At 43.5% G+C, this 17700-nt stretch overlaps 2 protein-coding genes across 6 annotated transcripts in view; one reads left to right on the top strand and one right to left on the bottom strand.

Annotated features, from left to right (window-relative positions):
* The first annotated feature begins 10235 nt into the window (after positions 1-10235).
* GPR151 (G protein-coupled receptor 151) lies at positions 10236-11492 on the top strand. Its single transcript, XM_059416614.1, has one exon. The coding sequence runs from the start codon at positions 10236-10238 to the stop codon at positions 11490-11492; it is 1257 nt and encodes a 418-aa protein (XP_059272597.1).
* A 3034-nt stretch (positions 11493-14526) lies between these two features.
* Positions 14527-17700, bottom strand: part of TCERG1 (transcription elongation regulator 1) — a 62551-nt gene continuing 59377 nt past the window's right edge. For 4 of the 5 annotated variants that reach the window (XM_059417848.1, XM_059417849.1, XM_059417846.1 and 1 more), the window contains 2 exons: positions 16789-16889; positions 14527-15597 (listed from right to left, as the gene is read on the bottom strand). In XM_059417848.1, the coding sequence (XP_059273831.1) occupies positions 15396-15597; positions 16789-16889 (303 nt within the window). In that variant the 3' untranslated portion in view covers positions 14527-15395. Of the gene's footprint in view, positions 15598-15884; positions 15979-16788; positions 16890-17700 lie in introns of all 5 variants that reach the window. The other variant, XR_009407488.1, reaches the window with a different exon arrangement.

Here is a 17700-nt window from a genome sequence, read left to right as displayed (position 1 = left end):
GAGCCCAATGCGGGGCTCGATCCCAGGACCCTGAGATCATGACCTGAGCCGAAGGCAGCGGCTTAACCCACTGAGCCACCCAGGCGCCCCAATTATTTCTAATAACTTACTGTTTCTGTGTCTATTACACAATTTCTACAATTCCCCAGGAGCTGATCCGGTAGCTCCCTTTGGTAATTCATTACCTAGGGGTACAGTTATTAGAAAATTTATTTTGGAGACACATTAATGTTTTGGAGCTCAAATGCCAAAGATAGGCCACCTGGGGTCAAATCCTAGGCCTATCACTTACTGACCACATGACTTTGAATTAGTTACTTCATGAAATGAAGTGCTCAAGATTCAGTGAGCAAAGACCTTACAATGGATAATGGGAAGAACTCCAAGATTCAATATTCAGTTTTCCAAGTAACCCCAGTGCCCACATGATACAGGAAATGCAGATGACTGTAGCAAGATTTAAACCCAGTTCAATCATCTCCAGCATCATGGGCATTAATAGGCAAGAATGGCTCTTTGGTAATTGCTAAGTTTGGTTCTAAGTAAGGAATATACACAAGGTTGACAGGAATGGCCTAACGCCAATCAGTGACATAAAATCCTAAAAAAATCCCTTCCTCCTGGGGCGCCTGGGTGGCTCAGTGGATTAAGCTTTTGGCTCAGGTCATGATCTCAGGGTCCTGGGATAGAGCCCTGCGTCAGGCTCTTTGCTCAGCGGGGAGCCTGCTTCTCTCTCTCTCTCTCTGCCTGACTCTCTGCCTACTTGTGATATCTCTCTTTGTGTCAAATAAATAAATAAAATCTTAAAAAAAAAAAATCCCTTCCTCCCAAAGTAAGGAATATACACAAGGTTGACAGGAATGGCCTGACTCCAATCAGTGACATAAAACACTAAAAAAATCCCTTCCTCCCAAACACATAAAAACATGTGACAGAACACTCAGCAGCCATTTCAAAGATGTAGATCAATTGTTCTAAGTTATTTATGACAGAATATGAGACAGCGAATTTACAAAGACATCTGGTGGCATCTCTACAAAATTACATACAATATATATTTGAAAATATGCATATAAAGTCATCTGGGAAGTGTCACATCTCATTTCTCCCATGCAGCCTTCCCTGAGAAACCCATGAACTTCCTGCCTCTGAGTTTTAACCTCTTTTCTAGATTCTGTCAGTGATTGATATACTCTGGAATTTCAGAAATGCACCTCAGGGACCTCAATAGTAAGTGAAGAGAGCTCAGATAATAGGACCATGATTCACTCAACTCCTGCTTCAAACAGAACACCTTTCATTATATCTATTGCAAATTTTGGGCTCCTGCCTAAGATTTCATCTGAAAAAAGGTTTTCCATAGCTAAATTAAGAGTCAGCCCCATTGACCACAGTATTAACTTCGTACATGCTTTGCATTTCCATTGGTATTGTCTTATGTAACACGACAGACGATCATTCATCAAAGTACATACTGTGTCCCCAAAGAGATTGACTTCAAAGACTTTATAAGATCTTAGTCCTACTACCCTGATTTACCCACAGTTATACAGAATGGCTTCATAGATTTTTTAAAAAGATTTTATTTATTTGAGAGAGAGAGAGAAATAGTGAGAGAGAGCACAAGCATAGAGGAGAGAGCCAGGTGCAGGACTAGGTCCCAGGACTCTGGGATCATGACCTGAGCCAAAGGCAGACGCTTAATGACTGAGCAACCCAGGCACCACCAGCTTCACAGATTCTTGTTGAACAATTGAGAATGCTTCTGCTAGGACATCCATGTTTACAGGACACAGCTAACTAACAACCCAGATAGTGTATCCAAGACTGGAACTTGATGGTCTACAGATCTCCACTGGCTTTTCTCATGACAGCTAAATTCCTGTTTTACTGTCATCTTCCACCCAAAAGCACATGCTTCACAGAAGCATTTGAGAGAGGGCAAGTCTGAGCACACACAAGTAGGGGGAGGGGCAGAAGGAGAGGGAGAGGCAGGCTTCCTGCTGAGCTGGGAGCCCAAAGCGGGGCTCCATTCCAGGACTTCATCCCAGGATTCCACCATGACCTGAGCCAAAGGCGGTCGCTTAACCTACTGAGCCACCCAGCACCAACCCCCATATGAAATTTACAGTTCAGTCCCTTAGCTATCCTAACAGCATGTCAAGGGCTTAGTTGCTACAGGTAGCTGGTGGCTACAGTATTGGAAAGTGCAGATATAGAATATTGCCATCATCACAGATAACACTGCTAGCAAGGCCACCAAGTTCATCATTTCATAAAGTGTTCTGAAGAACACTAATATAGTAAGATGCTATAAGGCTGGCTAAGTTCATCTAGAAAATTCTGCACCCACACCCCCTGCCTTACATATCAGAATATTAATATCACGGAACCTTAGGACTCTAGCTCTAGCATCAGACAGATGTGAGTTTGAATTCTAGCGCTGTCACTTACAGCAGTGTGACCTTGAACAAGTCATTTACCTTTGAGCCTCAGTTTGAGAATAACCGAATTCCTTAGTATTGTCATGATAATGAGATAATCCACATAAAATTTAGCAAAGTGCTTCACAAATATGAAAGTCTCAACAAATGTCAGCTCTAACCACCAACCTCTTTTTTTTTTTCCCAAGAATACACAGAAGAGAATAAAACCCCCTCACCAAAGATGCCTGTGCCCTAGGAACCTGTGAATATTTACCTTACATGGCAAAAAAGGACTTTTCAGATATGAGGTAAGGATTTTGAGATGAGAACATGACCCTGGATGATCTAGTGGCCACGATGTAATCACAGGGGTGCTTTCAGTGAGGGAAGCAGTAGGCTCAGAGTCAGAGAAGGAGACACCATAAGAAAACCAGAGGGGGTATTGGAGGAAGATGTTGTGCTGCTGGCTTTGCAGATGGAGGACAGACCACAAACCAAGGAGAGCAGGTATCTTCTAGGAGCTGGAAAAAATAAGGACTCGCCCCCACGGCTCCTAGAAAGAACGCAGCCCTCCTGACACTTGACTTTAGGAATTTCAATCTCCAGGACTATGAGGTGGTTTATACTGTTTTAAGGCGCTAAGTTCATGGTAATTTATTATAGCAGGAATAGGAAACCAATAGAGAACACCTGAAATCATCTATCAAGGTACTGATGTCCCACTGGGAGTCTTACCTGGTAAGAGGAGCTGGAACCAGAATCAGGAATCCATGGTCTAGCTCAGTTCCACCGGTAACCCGTTGTGTAACTACTATCAGGTCAAAATCTCTGGGGTGCTTTACTTTCTTCTACAAAGTGATGATAACATCAATTCCTTTACCTAATTAAAAAAAATTATGACAGTAAAAATAAGAGACCTACTTCATGAGAGTAACTCCAACTTGCATATTTCAACTCTTGTCAATTCTAAGTACTCAGCACGGGAGTAAAATATTGCATAAAGTAGAAAAGTTTTAGAAGAATGTCCTGAACTTTCACCAAGGATTTATAATGAAAAGATTTTTTGTATGTTAACACACTCAGCCTCAAAGCTACCCAAACCAACATTGTATATACCCAGCTGAAATATTTGGAATCAAGTCCTTGCCTTCCTTCCCCTCCATCCAGACATTTCTAAAATTTGCTGTGTGATATTTAGTCATGAAGGATGTTAACAAGATTTTTTTAACTTTTTATCCCTCCCCGAGTCAACAGGAAGGACAAATCCTCTAGCTCAGCTCACAGGAGCTGCTCTCCCGTCATTAAAAGAAAAGCAATCCCCAGACTCGGGGATGGCGACGTCCTTTCTTTTTCCTTAACCTGAAACAGGAAACAAGATGACCGCCATAGCTCTGAACACCGCACATTCCTTCCCCCGCTCATCTTGGGCTGGGACGTTTGTGACAAGGCCACGCGCCACCTGCTGGATTGGGCGGTCATGGAAACAGTTCTAGTCAGTGCCGAGGACATCCTCTCATCAGGATGGGCACCAAGGTGCCAAGAGTAAAATATCAAAAACCACTGAAGTGTACACTTGATGCAGCTCGTAAGGCATGTGAATCATAGTTCAATCCAGTTCCTTTTTATTAAAAGGTCAAAGAAATGGACATGCAAAGAAATTGTGTTTCATTTTCTTTAAATCAGATTTTCCTCTAAATGATGGGAGAACCAACCGTAAGAACCAACCACAAATGACACCCTATCAAGACAAAAGACCTGGAGCCAGGGATGGGCTGACTGTGTCCAAAGTAGGATTTTAACCATTCTGGACCCAAAGAAATATTTCAGTCTTTTATTTGCTGAAAAGACTCTTTTCCTAAGACAGTGTGTGCCAACAAAAAACCGACCTGTGTCATCTTCACTGTGGTGACATCGGTCCCTGGGACTCCAGGGTCTTTTTGACGGGTCCTCTCATTACATTGTAACAAAGATCATAGCTACAATTACCATCTGCACTGTAACAACAGAAAAAACAAACAACCACTCAGGAAAGAAAGAAAAAAAAAAAGCTCAAAGTAAACACATCAGGATATGGACCACAGCTGTGTCCCAATGGGCCTAAGAGTGATTTTTTTCAAGTTCTGCCTGAGTCGGCAAGGGGCCTCCATGGCCCTCTCTTCCAACCATCCTCATGCTTCCCCAAGAGCCTTCACATCGATGTCCAAATTTTCTCCTCCATAAAAATCCAAACATGAATAATTTTTGTTAATAAACAAAACCAAAATCCCTGGCAGGAAAAAGTGCAAGACTATGGGAAGAACAAGAAGCATCAGCCCAGCAGCTGAGATTCATGGATCCCAGCCTGTGCCCTGCTAGCCAGGAGCCAGGGGCCTCCATAGGACAAGTCAAGTCCACGGTCAGAGCCACACACAAGGCAGAGGGGTCTCTTTCCATTAGAACAGTCTCGTGTTTTCAGGGCAGGCTCCCCATCTCCAGACTCGCAGTCTGTGGAATTTGAAATCTGCAGGGCAGCCGCCCGACACGGGACTTCAGAGGCACATAACCGATGGCAGAAACCGGAGGAGGGGTGCTGTTTTGTAGGAGTGGCCACCCCTAGACCCAGCCAGACCTGGTCAACACTTACCTTAGGGACAGACTGCCACTTAGCTCGCATCTGCGGCCCGAAACTACCCTCCAAACCCTAAACCAGCAGTAATGGGACGTGCAGGTCAGGAAGACCCACGGCCAAAGCGACTCCACACCAGCAAGGTGACTGCGGTCCCAAAAAAGAGCATGACCGGGGCCCTGGGGAAAAGGAACCCTCCACATAGCAAAGCCGTCGGCAGAGAAGGAAACACCAACAGTGCTCCGTGACCCTCTTCAACAGTGGGAGCGGGAGTGAGCGGGCGGCAGGCAGCTGGGACCGGGGAGCGCTAACCTGCAGAGCGCCCGCGGCCGGAGCTGGGCATGTTCTGTGAGCTCCCCGGCGGCAGGGGGCCCGCAAAGCCCAGCCCCATCCACTCTGCGCCTTCCCGAGCTGCACCTGCAGTTTCGAGCCTACAAACCTGCAGGCAGACGGAGGCATTAACTCTCAGAGACCCGACGGCAACCCTGCTAACTTCTCCGATAAGAAAGAGCTGTTTTCTGCTGCGTGTCCTGCAGAGACACGGAATAACATGCGCGCATCAACTCCACGAAGTTCTAGCAGACGGGCAGGTAGGGGCGGGGCTGAGGTCCCGGCTTAGATGGCACAGCTGCAGGAGGACCTTTGCCAGATGCCCCCCACCGACTCTTGGTTTGCTCCAGGGACCCCTACACAGGGCCCCACGACAACCAGCCTTTTTACTGCCCTGTCCCTGAACTTTCCAGCCGGTTCACCCCTCCCCCTGGATTGGGCTCCCTAAGAAAAGGGACTCTTCCATCACCTGGGGGGCCAAGGTCTAGCACGGATGTTTAGGGTTCGGTGCAGAGGAGAGGCTCGGTAAATATTCACTGAAAGGAAAGTACACAAGCTTTGTATTCCCAGTGCCAAAGAGCTTAACACCTGTTGCTGAGCTGAACTCTACCAGTTTCAGAAACGCTATGAACAGGAAGTAACCCCCAGTTAATTCTTTAGGGGGACAGGATAGCACGCTCTTTGTGAACACCCTAACTCTGGGGCCGGACCCACTGGGGTCCCAACTCTGTCATCTACTGGCTGTGTGATCTACAGACCCACAGGCAAATAATTTCGGGACTTGTGCTTCAGAGTCCCCATCTGTAGGAAGGCTGTCGGAACAGCACCCCCACTCCGGGAGCTGTCCTAAAGATTCCCTGCAGAACGTGGGAGCCTCACGGTTGGCACTAAGGACTCCCCCGGTAAATGATTGCTAGTATCACTCACCATTCCCTGGACCTGAGCTGTTGGGTAAACCTGGCCCAGCCCTGGAAGAGATCCCACTCAGCTCTGCTTTTATCAAAAGCCACTTAGGCACACCTGAAACTAATGTAACACTAGGTTAACTCCACTGGAATTAAACATTTTTTTAAAACCACTGAAAAGTATGGCCACTGGTTTGCTTTGTCTAGGTTCTTTTGAAGTTTAAGCTGGTTGAGGTCCTTTACAACTTGAATTTTTTTTTTAAGATTTTATTTATTTATTCAAGAGAAAGTGCTTGAGCACGAGCAGGGAGAGGGGCGGAGGGAGAAGCAGACTCCCCACTGAGCAAGGAGCCTGATCTGGAGTTCAGTCCTAGGACCCTGGGATCATGACCTGAGTGGAAGGCAGGTGCTTAACCGACTGAGCCACCCAGGCAGCTCTGCAACTTGAAATTTTTGTGGTTTTTTTTTCATGTCTATGCACTAAATCATCTGTTGTTTTATTAATGCTGCTCCCTTACCAGCGGCTTCCTCTTAACATCAGTGCTATAGGTAGTGTCCCTATCAGGAAAAACAGCCTGGAGCCCCTGGAAGCTTTGGCTGGAAAGGAGGTGGTGGCTGCAGTTTCTGGGGTCTCAGTGTCGAGTGTGGAGTAGGGGAAAGACTGTGCTGGGAGTCCATTTGCAAGCTGGGAACCAGCACCAGAGACAGCAAATTCTGAGACCTCGCCCTTTCTCCCTGTGGCCCTCGTCTATCCTTTTTCCCCGCCCAGGACCATCCTTTGGTTTGGTCCTTCTAAACTGCAAGCCCTTTCCGTGGCTCTATCATTTGTTTTTGTAAATCACTGTCTCAGATTAGAAGACCCCTCTCCTGGAGCCTCTTGAACATTCTAAGAGCAGGGACATATCTGCTCTTTGCCTATCCTCCATCCCAAATAATTCTTCTAAAACAAAACAAAGCTTTATCGAGGTATAACTTACATACCATAAATCTACTCAGTTTGAGTGTACAAGTCAAGATTTTTTAGCACATTTGCAGAATTGTGTAACCATCCAATTTTAATTCGCTTCCGTCACCCCAAAAAGATCCTGTGGGCCCATTTGCACTCACTCCCTTTCGCACCCCTGAACCACTATTCTACTTTCTGTCTCCCTATTATTTGCCTTTTCTGGGCATTTCATAGAAAAGGAGTTTCACAACTTGTGGTCCTTGTGTCTGGCTTCTTTGACTTAGCAGAGTACTTTTGAGGTCCCCTATGTTGTAATATGTGTCATTCTTTTATCCCGCTGCATAGTATTCCCTTGTACAAATGGAACCATTTGTTTATCTGTTCACCAATGTGGGCATCTGGTTGTTTCCAGCATTTTGGGAGTGGGGAGGCTACTCGTGCTTTTCAACCCAAATAACTCTCCATTTTATTACTGTATTTTTTTAAAGATTTCATTGATTTATTTGACAGAGATGACAAGTAGGCAGAGAGGCAGACGGGGTGGGGGGTGCAGCAGGCTCCCTGCTGAGCAGAGAGCCCAATGCGGGGCTCGATCCCAGGACCCTGAGATCATGACCTGGGCTGAAGGCAGAGGCTTAACCCACTGAGCCACCCAGGCGTCCCCATTTTATTACTGTATTGTATTGCTCAACATAATTTCTCCCCATGATCTCTTCTATCAAGCAGGAAAGGGGCTCAAATACTAAGTAACTCCCCAAAATAAATAAAATAGGGAAACCTGACCAATGTCCATTATGCATATAACTTGCATTCTTTTCTCTAAGTTTATAAGTTTTTCAAAATATAAAGTTCAAGTGCATTACCTGCAAAAACTGTGGAAAACTAAGCCTTCCCATTCTTCAGGCCAAACATTTGGTCTCTAGCTGGAACACTGGGGAGTCCTTCCCTGAGTCCATTTAATAGACTGGGGAAAGAACCACAAGATGGACCTTTGTTTCCTTAGTTGTCTTCTAAAGATCAGGCTTAAAAGACTTCTGGAACTCATTTAGCTGTCTGTCATATGTCTTTAGGAGCCCGGAGTGCCCTAAGCTTTAAGCCATGATGGCATTGAGTCTCTGTCTCTGGTCCCAAATGGATGTCCTCCACATATACCAGGTAATCTCTAATTTACACCATGTCCATTTGCTCCAAGTAGTGCTCAAGAAGTTTCTCTACATGCGCCCACCCCCCCCATCTTTCCCCCCCAGAAGATGGCATGGCCTCTTTACATGCACAAATGCTGCTTTCGGGGTGTGTGCCTATTATTTCCACAGCCATAGTGCAAACTGGAGGGTTACAGCACATTGCTGGGACAAGGCATCAGCCCCATTACTGTTTCCGAAGTACCCTGACTTTCCAGAGGAAGAGGGAAGGCAGACAGATGCAAAGAAACCCAGCACCACAGAGAGCTTTCCCACTCGTCAATGGCTGTCTATCCCATCCATTTTTATCAGGTGAGGTTGGGGCTCTGAGGAATTTTGGAGTGGCATCCCTTTACTTTCCAGAGACGAACTGGAAAGCACAGCACATCCTCAGTGCCCAACACTAAGCATTTCTGGGTCAGCTGCACTCAGAGCAGGACACATCTTCACAGCAATCCCACAACCCCTTCCCCTGAACGATTCTGGCTCCTCTGATTCCTCCAGAGTATCTTGCCACTAACCACCGTAAAGTGTCATGACTGGTTCTAGAATCATTTTTTTCCAAGAACTGTCTCGTTTTCCAATGTTAAGATGTAACTTTCTTTAAAACGCCTTAAAGATCTTCCACATAGGACTTCTTTCTTTCTCTTTTATTCCTCTTGTCTTGGTACATCTTGGCTTTCTGCAGAGCCGCCTAATTCATCACTCTGTTGTCTTCATCGTCCTCGCCTGTTGAAATCGTATTTCACATAGTGTAACTCAGAATCTAAAATCACTTCGAGGGCGCCTGGGTGGCTCAGTGGGTTAAGCCGCTGCCTTCGGCTCAGGTCATGATCTCAGGGTCCTGGGATCGAGTCCCGCATCGGGCTCTCTGCTCAGCAGGGAGCCTGCTTCCTTCTCTCTCTCTCTCTGCCTGCCTCTCTGCCTACTTGTGATCTCTCTCTGTCAAATAAATAAATAAAATCTTTAAAAAAAAAAAAAAAGAAATTAAAAAAAAATAAATAAATAAAAAAAAATAAAATCACTTCGAAAAAGCTCACAGTCGCTGGGCTAAGCTACAGACTAAAGTCATCTGTAGGGAGATTTTTACACAGGACGCCTTTACCGTTTGTATTTTCCTTCTCCAGCTCTGCACGTCTGATTCCAGGCGGCTGCTGGTGGGGAGGCTGGGTCGAGGCAGCGGCTCATATGTGCAGGGGGGGAAAGCAGCACTGGTTCTTGCTTTAAAACAGGGCAGGTCCCCCCCAACCTGCAACCTCCGCAACCACCGGGAACTTGTTGGAAACGCACCGTCTTGGGCCTTGCTCCTGACCGCTGCCCTGCCCTCCCCACCCCCCCACCCCCGCCCCAGAACGGGAACACAGGGGATTCTGGGGCAGACTGAAGTGTTAAAAGTCCCTCGGTCAGAGGCAGTGGTTCCCGAATGACAGACGGCAGTCAAGGTTTTAGAAACAGCTGGTTGAAAATAATTGCCTGACTGGCTCGGGACCCTCCCCCCCAGAATATATCCCACTTGCATGTATGTTGTCCTCATTTATCATTTATGAATATGTGGGGTTTTAACTCCATGGGGCTGACGATGTGACTTGAGGGTTGCTAATGAGCAGGACCCAAGCACCCCCGCTGCCGGCCATTCAGGGCAGCGGCGGTGTCTCACAGGCGACAGAGCAGAGGCGAGCAGTCAATCTTCTTCCACATTCTGCTCTCAGGAAACAAGCAAGGGGAGGGTCCAGAGGCGTCATCTGACAGGGATGACAGCATATTTATTCCTACACAGAAGAGCCAAGGGAGAAAGACAGAAAGAAGTTAACTTCTGTAAGGACAAGCTGCGTGGGAAAGGTGATGCTGGCAGCTGCCTTTGCAGATGCCAACTCCAGCACCATGAACATGTCTGCTCATCTCCACTTTGCCGGAGGGTACCTGCCCTCTGACTCAAAGGACTGGAGGACCATCGTCCCAGCTCTCTTGGTGGCCGTGTGCCTGGTGGGCTTCACGGGGAACGTTTGCGTGATCAGCGTTCTCCTTCACAGCGCTTGGAAAGGAAAGCCGTCCATGATCCACTCCCTGATTCTGAATCTCAGCCTGGCCGACCTCTCCCTCCTGCTGTTTTCGGCACCTGTCCGAGCTACAGCATACTTCAAAAGTGTGTGGGACCTTGGCTGGTTTGTCTGCAAGTCCTCGGACTGGTTCGTCCACACGTGCATGGCAGCCAAGAGCCTGACGATCGTTGCAGTGGCCAAAGTGTGCTTCATGTATGCAAGCGCCCCAGCCAAGCCAGTAAGTATGCACAACTGCACCATCTGGTCTGTGCTCGTGGCCATCTGGGCTGCAGCTAGCCTGCTGCCCCTGCCTGAGTGGTTCTTCAGCACCACCAGGCTTCATGAGGGTGTGGAAATGTGCCTCATGGATGTACCGCCTGTGGCCAAAGAGTTCATGGCCATGTTTGGGAAGCTCTACCCTCTCCTGGCATTTTGCCTTCCATCACTCTTTGCCAGTTTTTATTTCTGGAGAGCTTATGGCCAGTGTAGAAAACGAGGAACCAAGACTCAAAATCTCAGAAACCAGATGCGCTCCAAGCAACTCACAGTAATGCTGCTGAGCATCGCTGTCACCTCCGCGGTCCTCTGGCTCCCTGAATGGGTAGCCTGGCTGTGGGTATGGCACGTGAAGGCCAGAGGCCCGGCGCCGCCACAGGGTTTTATAGCCCTGTCTCAAGTCCTCGTGTTTTCCACCTCTTCGGCAAATCCTCTCATTTTTCTAGTGATGTCAGAGGAGTTCAAGGAAGATTTGAAAGGCTTATGGAAATGGATGATAACCAAAAAGCAACCAACTGCCTCAGAGTCTCAGAAAACACCAGCTGGCCACTCAGAGGCCCCTCCCGACGATGTTCCAGCTCCCGAGTCCCCAACATCCATACCAGAGAAGGAGAAAACTGGCTCTCCCTCCTCTGGCATAGAGAAGAGCGAGAAGGCACAGATGCCCATCCTCCCTGATGTAGAGCAGTTTTGGCATGAGAGGGACACAGTCCCTTGTATACAAGACAATGACCCTGTCCCCTGGGAACACGAAGATCAGGAGACAGGAGACTGTGACAAATAGGCTAAGTTTCAAAGCAAAACAAATTGTGATTATCGTATTGACTTTTACTGCTGCTTGCCAACACCACAGCCTTGACCATATATAACCCAGTAAAATTACTAACGTTAGGAATTACAAAAATGCTTCACAGTATGCATTTTTGAAACATGCAATTTGGTAAGTAGAACACCATGGTAGGGGCAATGATTGTGTTTCAGAATTTTATCTTGGCTATCTGGAGTTAAGCTGAGTGTTGTGTGGAGATGTTTCCAGCACACACAACTAGAAATTCCAGCTATTTTGTCCCTTGTTCACAACTGTGGTTTTATTGGGGGCTCCTCGGGACCATCCTACACTGGCCGGAGCAGAGCCCATCTTTGCCAAAAGCTGAACTCCTTTCCTTTTACTTTCTTCCTGAACCTGCTAGCCTTAATGTTGCTTACCAAACTTTATTTCATATAACCAAAGCTCCAAGTCTACTTCCACTTAAGAGATTTTAAACACGTTAATGAATGTTAAGGAGTGATCTTCACTTACTTAATCCATATCGAATTTCCATGACTGGAGTTGACAGAATAAGGATCACCACTTTACTGTGGACTGATTTCAAACCCAAGTTTAAGTAAATTCACACTTCACCTTATCCTCAATAATGTGTTTCACTTGTCTTTGTAAAGCTACTTCTGTCTTCAGTTTCTAAGTCTGAGGATTTTAGCACCTTACCATGACATTCTAAATTCTGATATGGAGAAAGAACTTTTTATTGCCCTTCTCTCTCTTCCCAGTTACCTGTTCCTTCCAATACCTCCTTCCAGTCAAGGCAAATAGAAGCTATAACTAATGATAAAGGTAGCAATTGCTGCAGGCAACCTCCAAGTAAGAAGAAGGAATAGGGATGGTCATCTTTCTTGTTAAATGATACTAAATATCTCCCGAACACTCAAGTTGAACACTGCCCCTGCCCAAGTTTTAAAATACCTAAGGGTCTTTGTTATAAAGATAATCAAGAGTAACAAGAGAAGTACTTATGTTAAAAAAAAAAAATAGTATGAAAAGAAAAACTCCAGGGATACAAAAGAGAATTTGGCTAAGAAAGCAAACAGCACAAGGGCAATACAGGAAAAAAAAAAAAAAGAAAGAAAAAAGAAAAAGAAAAAAGCAGACTATTAAATTGTGTTCCCAAACATATTACTGGTGTAGTTTGGATAAAAAGGCAGGAACTATTCATTTTGCAGCAAGGTAAAGCATACCCGATAAAACATGATTATGATACATTTCTTTCCCTATTAGATATAAGGACACTTAGCCACAATTCTTGATTACTTTGTAATGGAATTCTGGGGTATTTGCACTGAGGGGTTCCCTCAGGAAAATAACTGCCTGGAGAAGCCATGGAGAAGTTAAAATATAAAAATATGCTGTGGACAGAACTTTTACGTTTAAAAAAATATTCAGTCTGTGGGTTTTTTGGTTTGTTTGTTGTCTTTACAAATGGTTGTGGTTTGCTTTTCAACACAGAAGATAGGGCTGTTTTCATTTTACTTGGTTCATTACAAATTTTATTTTAAGGCTCACAAGATCACAAAGTACAATTTAACCCAAATATCCAAATATTGTTTTGTGAGACAATAGTTATACAAATCGTCTGTGATGAGCTATTTGAATTAAAGACTATTCATTATATATAGTAAATGTTCGATGTAAGCTTCCAGTGTTTGACATTCTAACTTGTAAACAAATAAAAACAATTGCTTTATTTCAGACAGTTTGGGAGACTTAAAAGCTGTCTTTGTTTGAAACCTCCTTTCAAAATCATCATCTGGCACAATGGGGACTTAATGGGGACTTAATGGGGAGTTCAGACCTTAACACTGATACAGGTCTCTGGATAAACTGAGTCAAGTATTTTTAAGGAGTTTGCTGGTAAGTGCCAAGTCAAAACGGACATTTTGAGACAGTGTAATTACAATGACCTTTTCATTAAGAACCTACACAGTCCTGACTTGATCTTTTAAAGAAATCTGCATAGTAAAGTTTGATTTGCACCTTAAATGAACAAATTAATCCCAAATAGTTAACAACAGAAGTGGAAATTAGAATAGGTATCACCAAAGCATTTTTTTTTTTCACACTTTTCACCTGTGAGGAACAGAAAGTAGCGAATGGGCAAACAATACTTGTGGAATTCAGAAAAATAAAATAAAACATTCTACAAAGTTCACTTTTGCGGATTATATTCCTGTAATAGTTGTGTTCCTTTTGGCAAACACTGCAGTTTCATTCCTCACAGGACTTAAAAGCCACTCAACAGAATTACAAAAATGACCTTCGAAAAGAGGGAGAAATATATTTTGTTAATTTTCAGTTGTAGAGGTTAAGACCTTAGGTAACTCCAGTTTCCTACATATATAATTTCTGTGGCACTTCATATACAAGTACTAAGTAACAAGTGAACAAGTCCATGTATGCTTGTGATGTGTGTCTGCGTGCACATGGCATACAAATACAGACCTATTGGTTCTTCCTCATTTTATGTTTTGTTGCAGTCACAGCCGGTGTGAGCAAACAGGGAAAATAAATTATCCAATTAACATATTTTTCTTAAGCGTTTCGGTAGTACTTCGGAATGAGAAATCTATGAAGGAATGAGACAGAGGAGTCTAAACTGGGGAGGTACGGCTAGAAAGGGCAAGTGGGGGTCAAAGGTGGGTATCAGAGTATGCTGTGCAGGACACACCAAAAGGATGCCAAGAAGGCATCAATCAGCCATATGGTGATATAAAAGACAAAAACAAGTCAACAAACAAACAAATCTGGGTCTTCTTGCTATGAAGCAATAAGATATTGCTAGGAGACTGAGCACCAAAATGGTTCTTTACATTCCTTCCCTTTTATACTGCAAATAATTTATTATATTCAAGCCTTTAAAAACTGTGATATTTAGGGTGTAAAGTCAGCTTTCTTTGTGCCAAATTACATTTCCTTCTGCTTTTAAGAACAGGTTTAAAAGAAATTTTTTAATAAATTCTTTAACAATAATCATATACAATCCACATATATAAAAAGGGTTGGTTTATTGTAGTTCAAATACATAAACTGAACATTCAAACATCTTAAAATTAACTTTAGAAACAAAAGTTTAACATTCAAACAGGAGTATAGTTTACAGGGAACACCCAAGAAAGATAATTTGTTGTCTAATCCAGAATATTGATAAAGATCACTTAATGGTAAATAAAATGTGTTTAACCAGCAGTCCTATTCTGGCCAACATGTTAGTTATGACCATGGTTCCATACCTGAGAAGAAATTACTAAATAAATCTTCTCTTAGGCTAAACAACAAGACTTGGCCTCTAATTCTGAGGGGATAATCAAAGCACATAAGTGAACAAACAAAACTAAAGTGTTCTTTAGAGACAAAGGTAAAAGTATGTCCATTATAATAATCTTAGCCTCTGGAAGATAAGAATTCAATTTTCAGTGTTTTCTCTTTTACCCGCTTTAAAAAACAAAATCAAAACAAAACAACCCCCAACTTAGGTTTTCTTGGAGTCTGTGGTATTTGCATTTTGTGAGTTCAAACCACAAATGCTCTTACGTCTTGCATGTTTAACACTGCTAGAAAGAACGTCACCAAAGTCACTGACTTCCACACCTCATAAAAGGATGATTTTTAGCTTCGAGATTTTAGATTTACTAGAGACAGCCTATATTTGAGTATGTATGTCAGTCATGCCACACAAAGAAAAGCATAAATTATTTCCAAAGTGTTCTCTGTTCAGAAACGGTTCACGAATGCTTCTCCTTCTGTTCGTCAGATGGTTCTGCAATAGTTTGACTAATGCACATACATGTAAAAACCTGAAAATTGGCTCATGCAAGCGTTCTGAATGAAGATCCCCCTGTGGAAGAGTACTGAGAATTATTTTGTTGATCGTCTTGTGGGCTCTGACGCTGTGGGAGGCGGGGGTGGACCCCGGCGGTCCAGGTCGTCCACATATGCCACAATCAGTTTACGCCTCTCCTCGGGCACACAGTCTAGTACTAGATACCGTTTGTCGTTCTGCAAGATTTTTTCTACATCTTTCAGGTGCTGATCAGATTCCTGGATTAGCTTTTTGGATCTGAAATAAGAAAAGAAGTCCAAGAATTACTGACTGCTGTTCCTAGGTCTTTCAGAAATGAGCTGGAAATGTCCATCTAGTTCCTAATTGTGTTTCCATTTTATTTATTATTATTATTTTTTTTTTTTTAAGAAAAATTTCACTGCAGTGGTCACCTTTGTAAGTCGCCTCAGCAAAGACTCCAAGGAGTGAAAGGGCCTCAGAAGCTGAATTACCCTCCCGCCCCTACTGGTGGTCCCTCCAGATCAGGGCTGAGGGTGGGTAGGTAAATCTTGCCCGTGCTGTACCTGTTCTGTGGATGAACAGAGGACTTCAGTCTGCGGGGCTGCCAATCCCAGCATCTCTCACAAGCTTTCACTTTCACATCTTTCACTAAATTAACTATAAAAATGTAGAAAGAAGTCTTACTTCACATCTAATTTAAAAGCCCAAGCTGATGCAAAACATTAAGGATCCTGACCAAAAAAATCCAATGACAAAATACCTAAAAACCACACCCTCAGCACTATCTATCCTCCCGTGCACATACCCTTCATTAAGATGTTTCCAAGTTTTCTCTTAAAGGAAGAAAAGCTGGAGCATGAAACAAAACTGTTTCCTGTGCACTGAATGCTAAGCAACGTTAACTTGTTTTCCTGATGGTAAAACTGTTGGGAATGTGGAACTACTGGGCATGTTACAGAGAAATCTTGTTTCAAAACTCTGATTTTATCATTTAAGATTTTTAAAGTATCTAGCAAACTGCTATCGTCTAAAAAAAAAAAAGTTTTTGCTGAGCTTAAATAAGATGATTTCAAGCTTTCAACCTGTTCCACAACACTGAATAGTCTTCATAGGAAGCAAAGATAATGGATAGTGAAGGATTATTTTAAAAGTCGCTTCATGAATACAATTCTTAAATAGGGGGTACTCCTAAAAAAGCAGTGAAGTAAAAACAAAAGTGTGTCTAAAAAACTGGATGGGTGGGTAACACAAAATAAGAATTGACATCTGGGCCCTTTCTTTAAAAAAAAAAAAAAAAAAGGTAACGTATATATGGGCTGTATCTGGCCTTTGGTAAAAGTTGGCTTCTTCTTATTCCTAAAAATTAATAATGTCAACATGTGTGTGAATGCAAAGAATGCTTTGGCCATTAGAGTAAGGACTAGTAAAGACAATGACTGCTGATATGAAACATTTCATTGCACACACCTATAGGTTATAAATTTGGTCTCTTTCAAAAGCGTCCTGAAGTCAGCTTTGGCTGTGATGTATTTGTCTCTGATGTATTCTTCAAATTCTCTTTGTTTTTTCTGCAAAAAGACAGTAAAATTAGAAAAAAAAAGTCACTAATTCCAAAGTTAGAATCAATTACTTATTAAACCAGTTATTTGTAAGTCACGTTATAAATAATTCAAAAGGAAAAGGCACTAAGGTGCATTTTTGTTCATGTAACATTCACTAAAATGCAAAATGCACAAAGTACATTTTTAAGACTGAAAGAAACCAAGAACAAGGTCCCATACTCTGTATTAGCAGCAGCTAAGACTTGAGGACTTGCTAAGTGCCACACTGCTGAGGGTTTGATGAGACTATCTCCCTTCATGTTCCTAACAACCTCAAGCGGCAGACGCTCTAAAAAATAAAAAGATTAAGGGGTAAACGTGCCTTTCCTACAGACTAGATATTTCTCTCTTCCAGCACCAAGACCATAAGGTGGTATGACTTACAGGGAACGCCAACTAACAGTCATAACTTTACTAAGTCATACTGAGCATTTAGCTTTTCTACTAAGGGAATAGGAATGATGGGTATAAACTCTTTGGACAAAAAGTAAGTAAAATTTAAAAGACCTTATTGTCAATTGTGAACAATCAGCAAAGTCAGAAACTAAAACTGGACCTGTCAGCTATCAGTCTACCACTCTTCCCCAGTTGTGTGTAGTTTGTAGACCACACCGTCTACAATCCAACTTATTAAAGTCAATCTATGGGGCTGTGCACTCTAGACCTGGAGAAACCAACCAGGCAAGGAGAATGATGGGGATGGGAGAACAAATGAAAGGCAAAGGGCTAAAATAAGACAGCAGTCAGCTATGGCTCCCTTAGCCTCATCACTATTTCA

This window comes from Mustela nigripes, chromosome 12 (assembly GCF_022355385.1).
Source record: "Mustela nigripes isolate SB6536 chromosome 12, MUSNIG.SB6536, whole genome shotgun sequence".
Lineage (NCBI taxonomy): Eukaryota > Metazoa > Chordata > Mammalia > Carnivora > Mustelidae > Mustela > Mustela nigripes.
Note: the sequence above shows the minus strand (reverse complement) of the source record. Positions and strands in the feature narration are given on the sequence as shown.

Bases quoted from the DNA above. Each gene is read 5' to 3' on its own strand.
- GPR151 (XM_059416614.1), top strand. From the start codon at position 10,236: ATGCTGGCAGCTGCCTTTGCAGATGCCAACTCCAGCACCATGAACATG.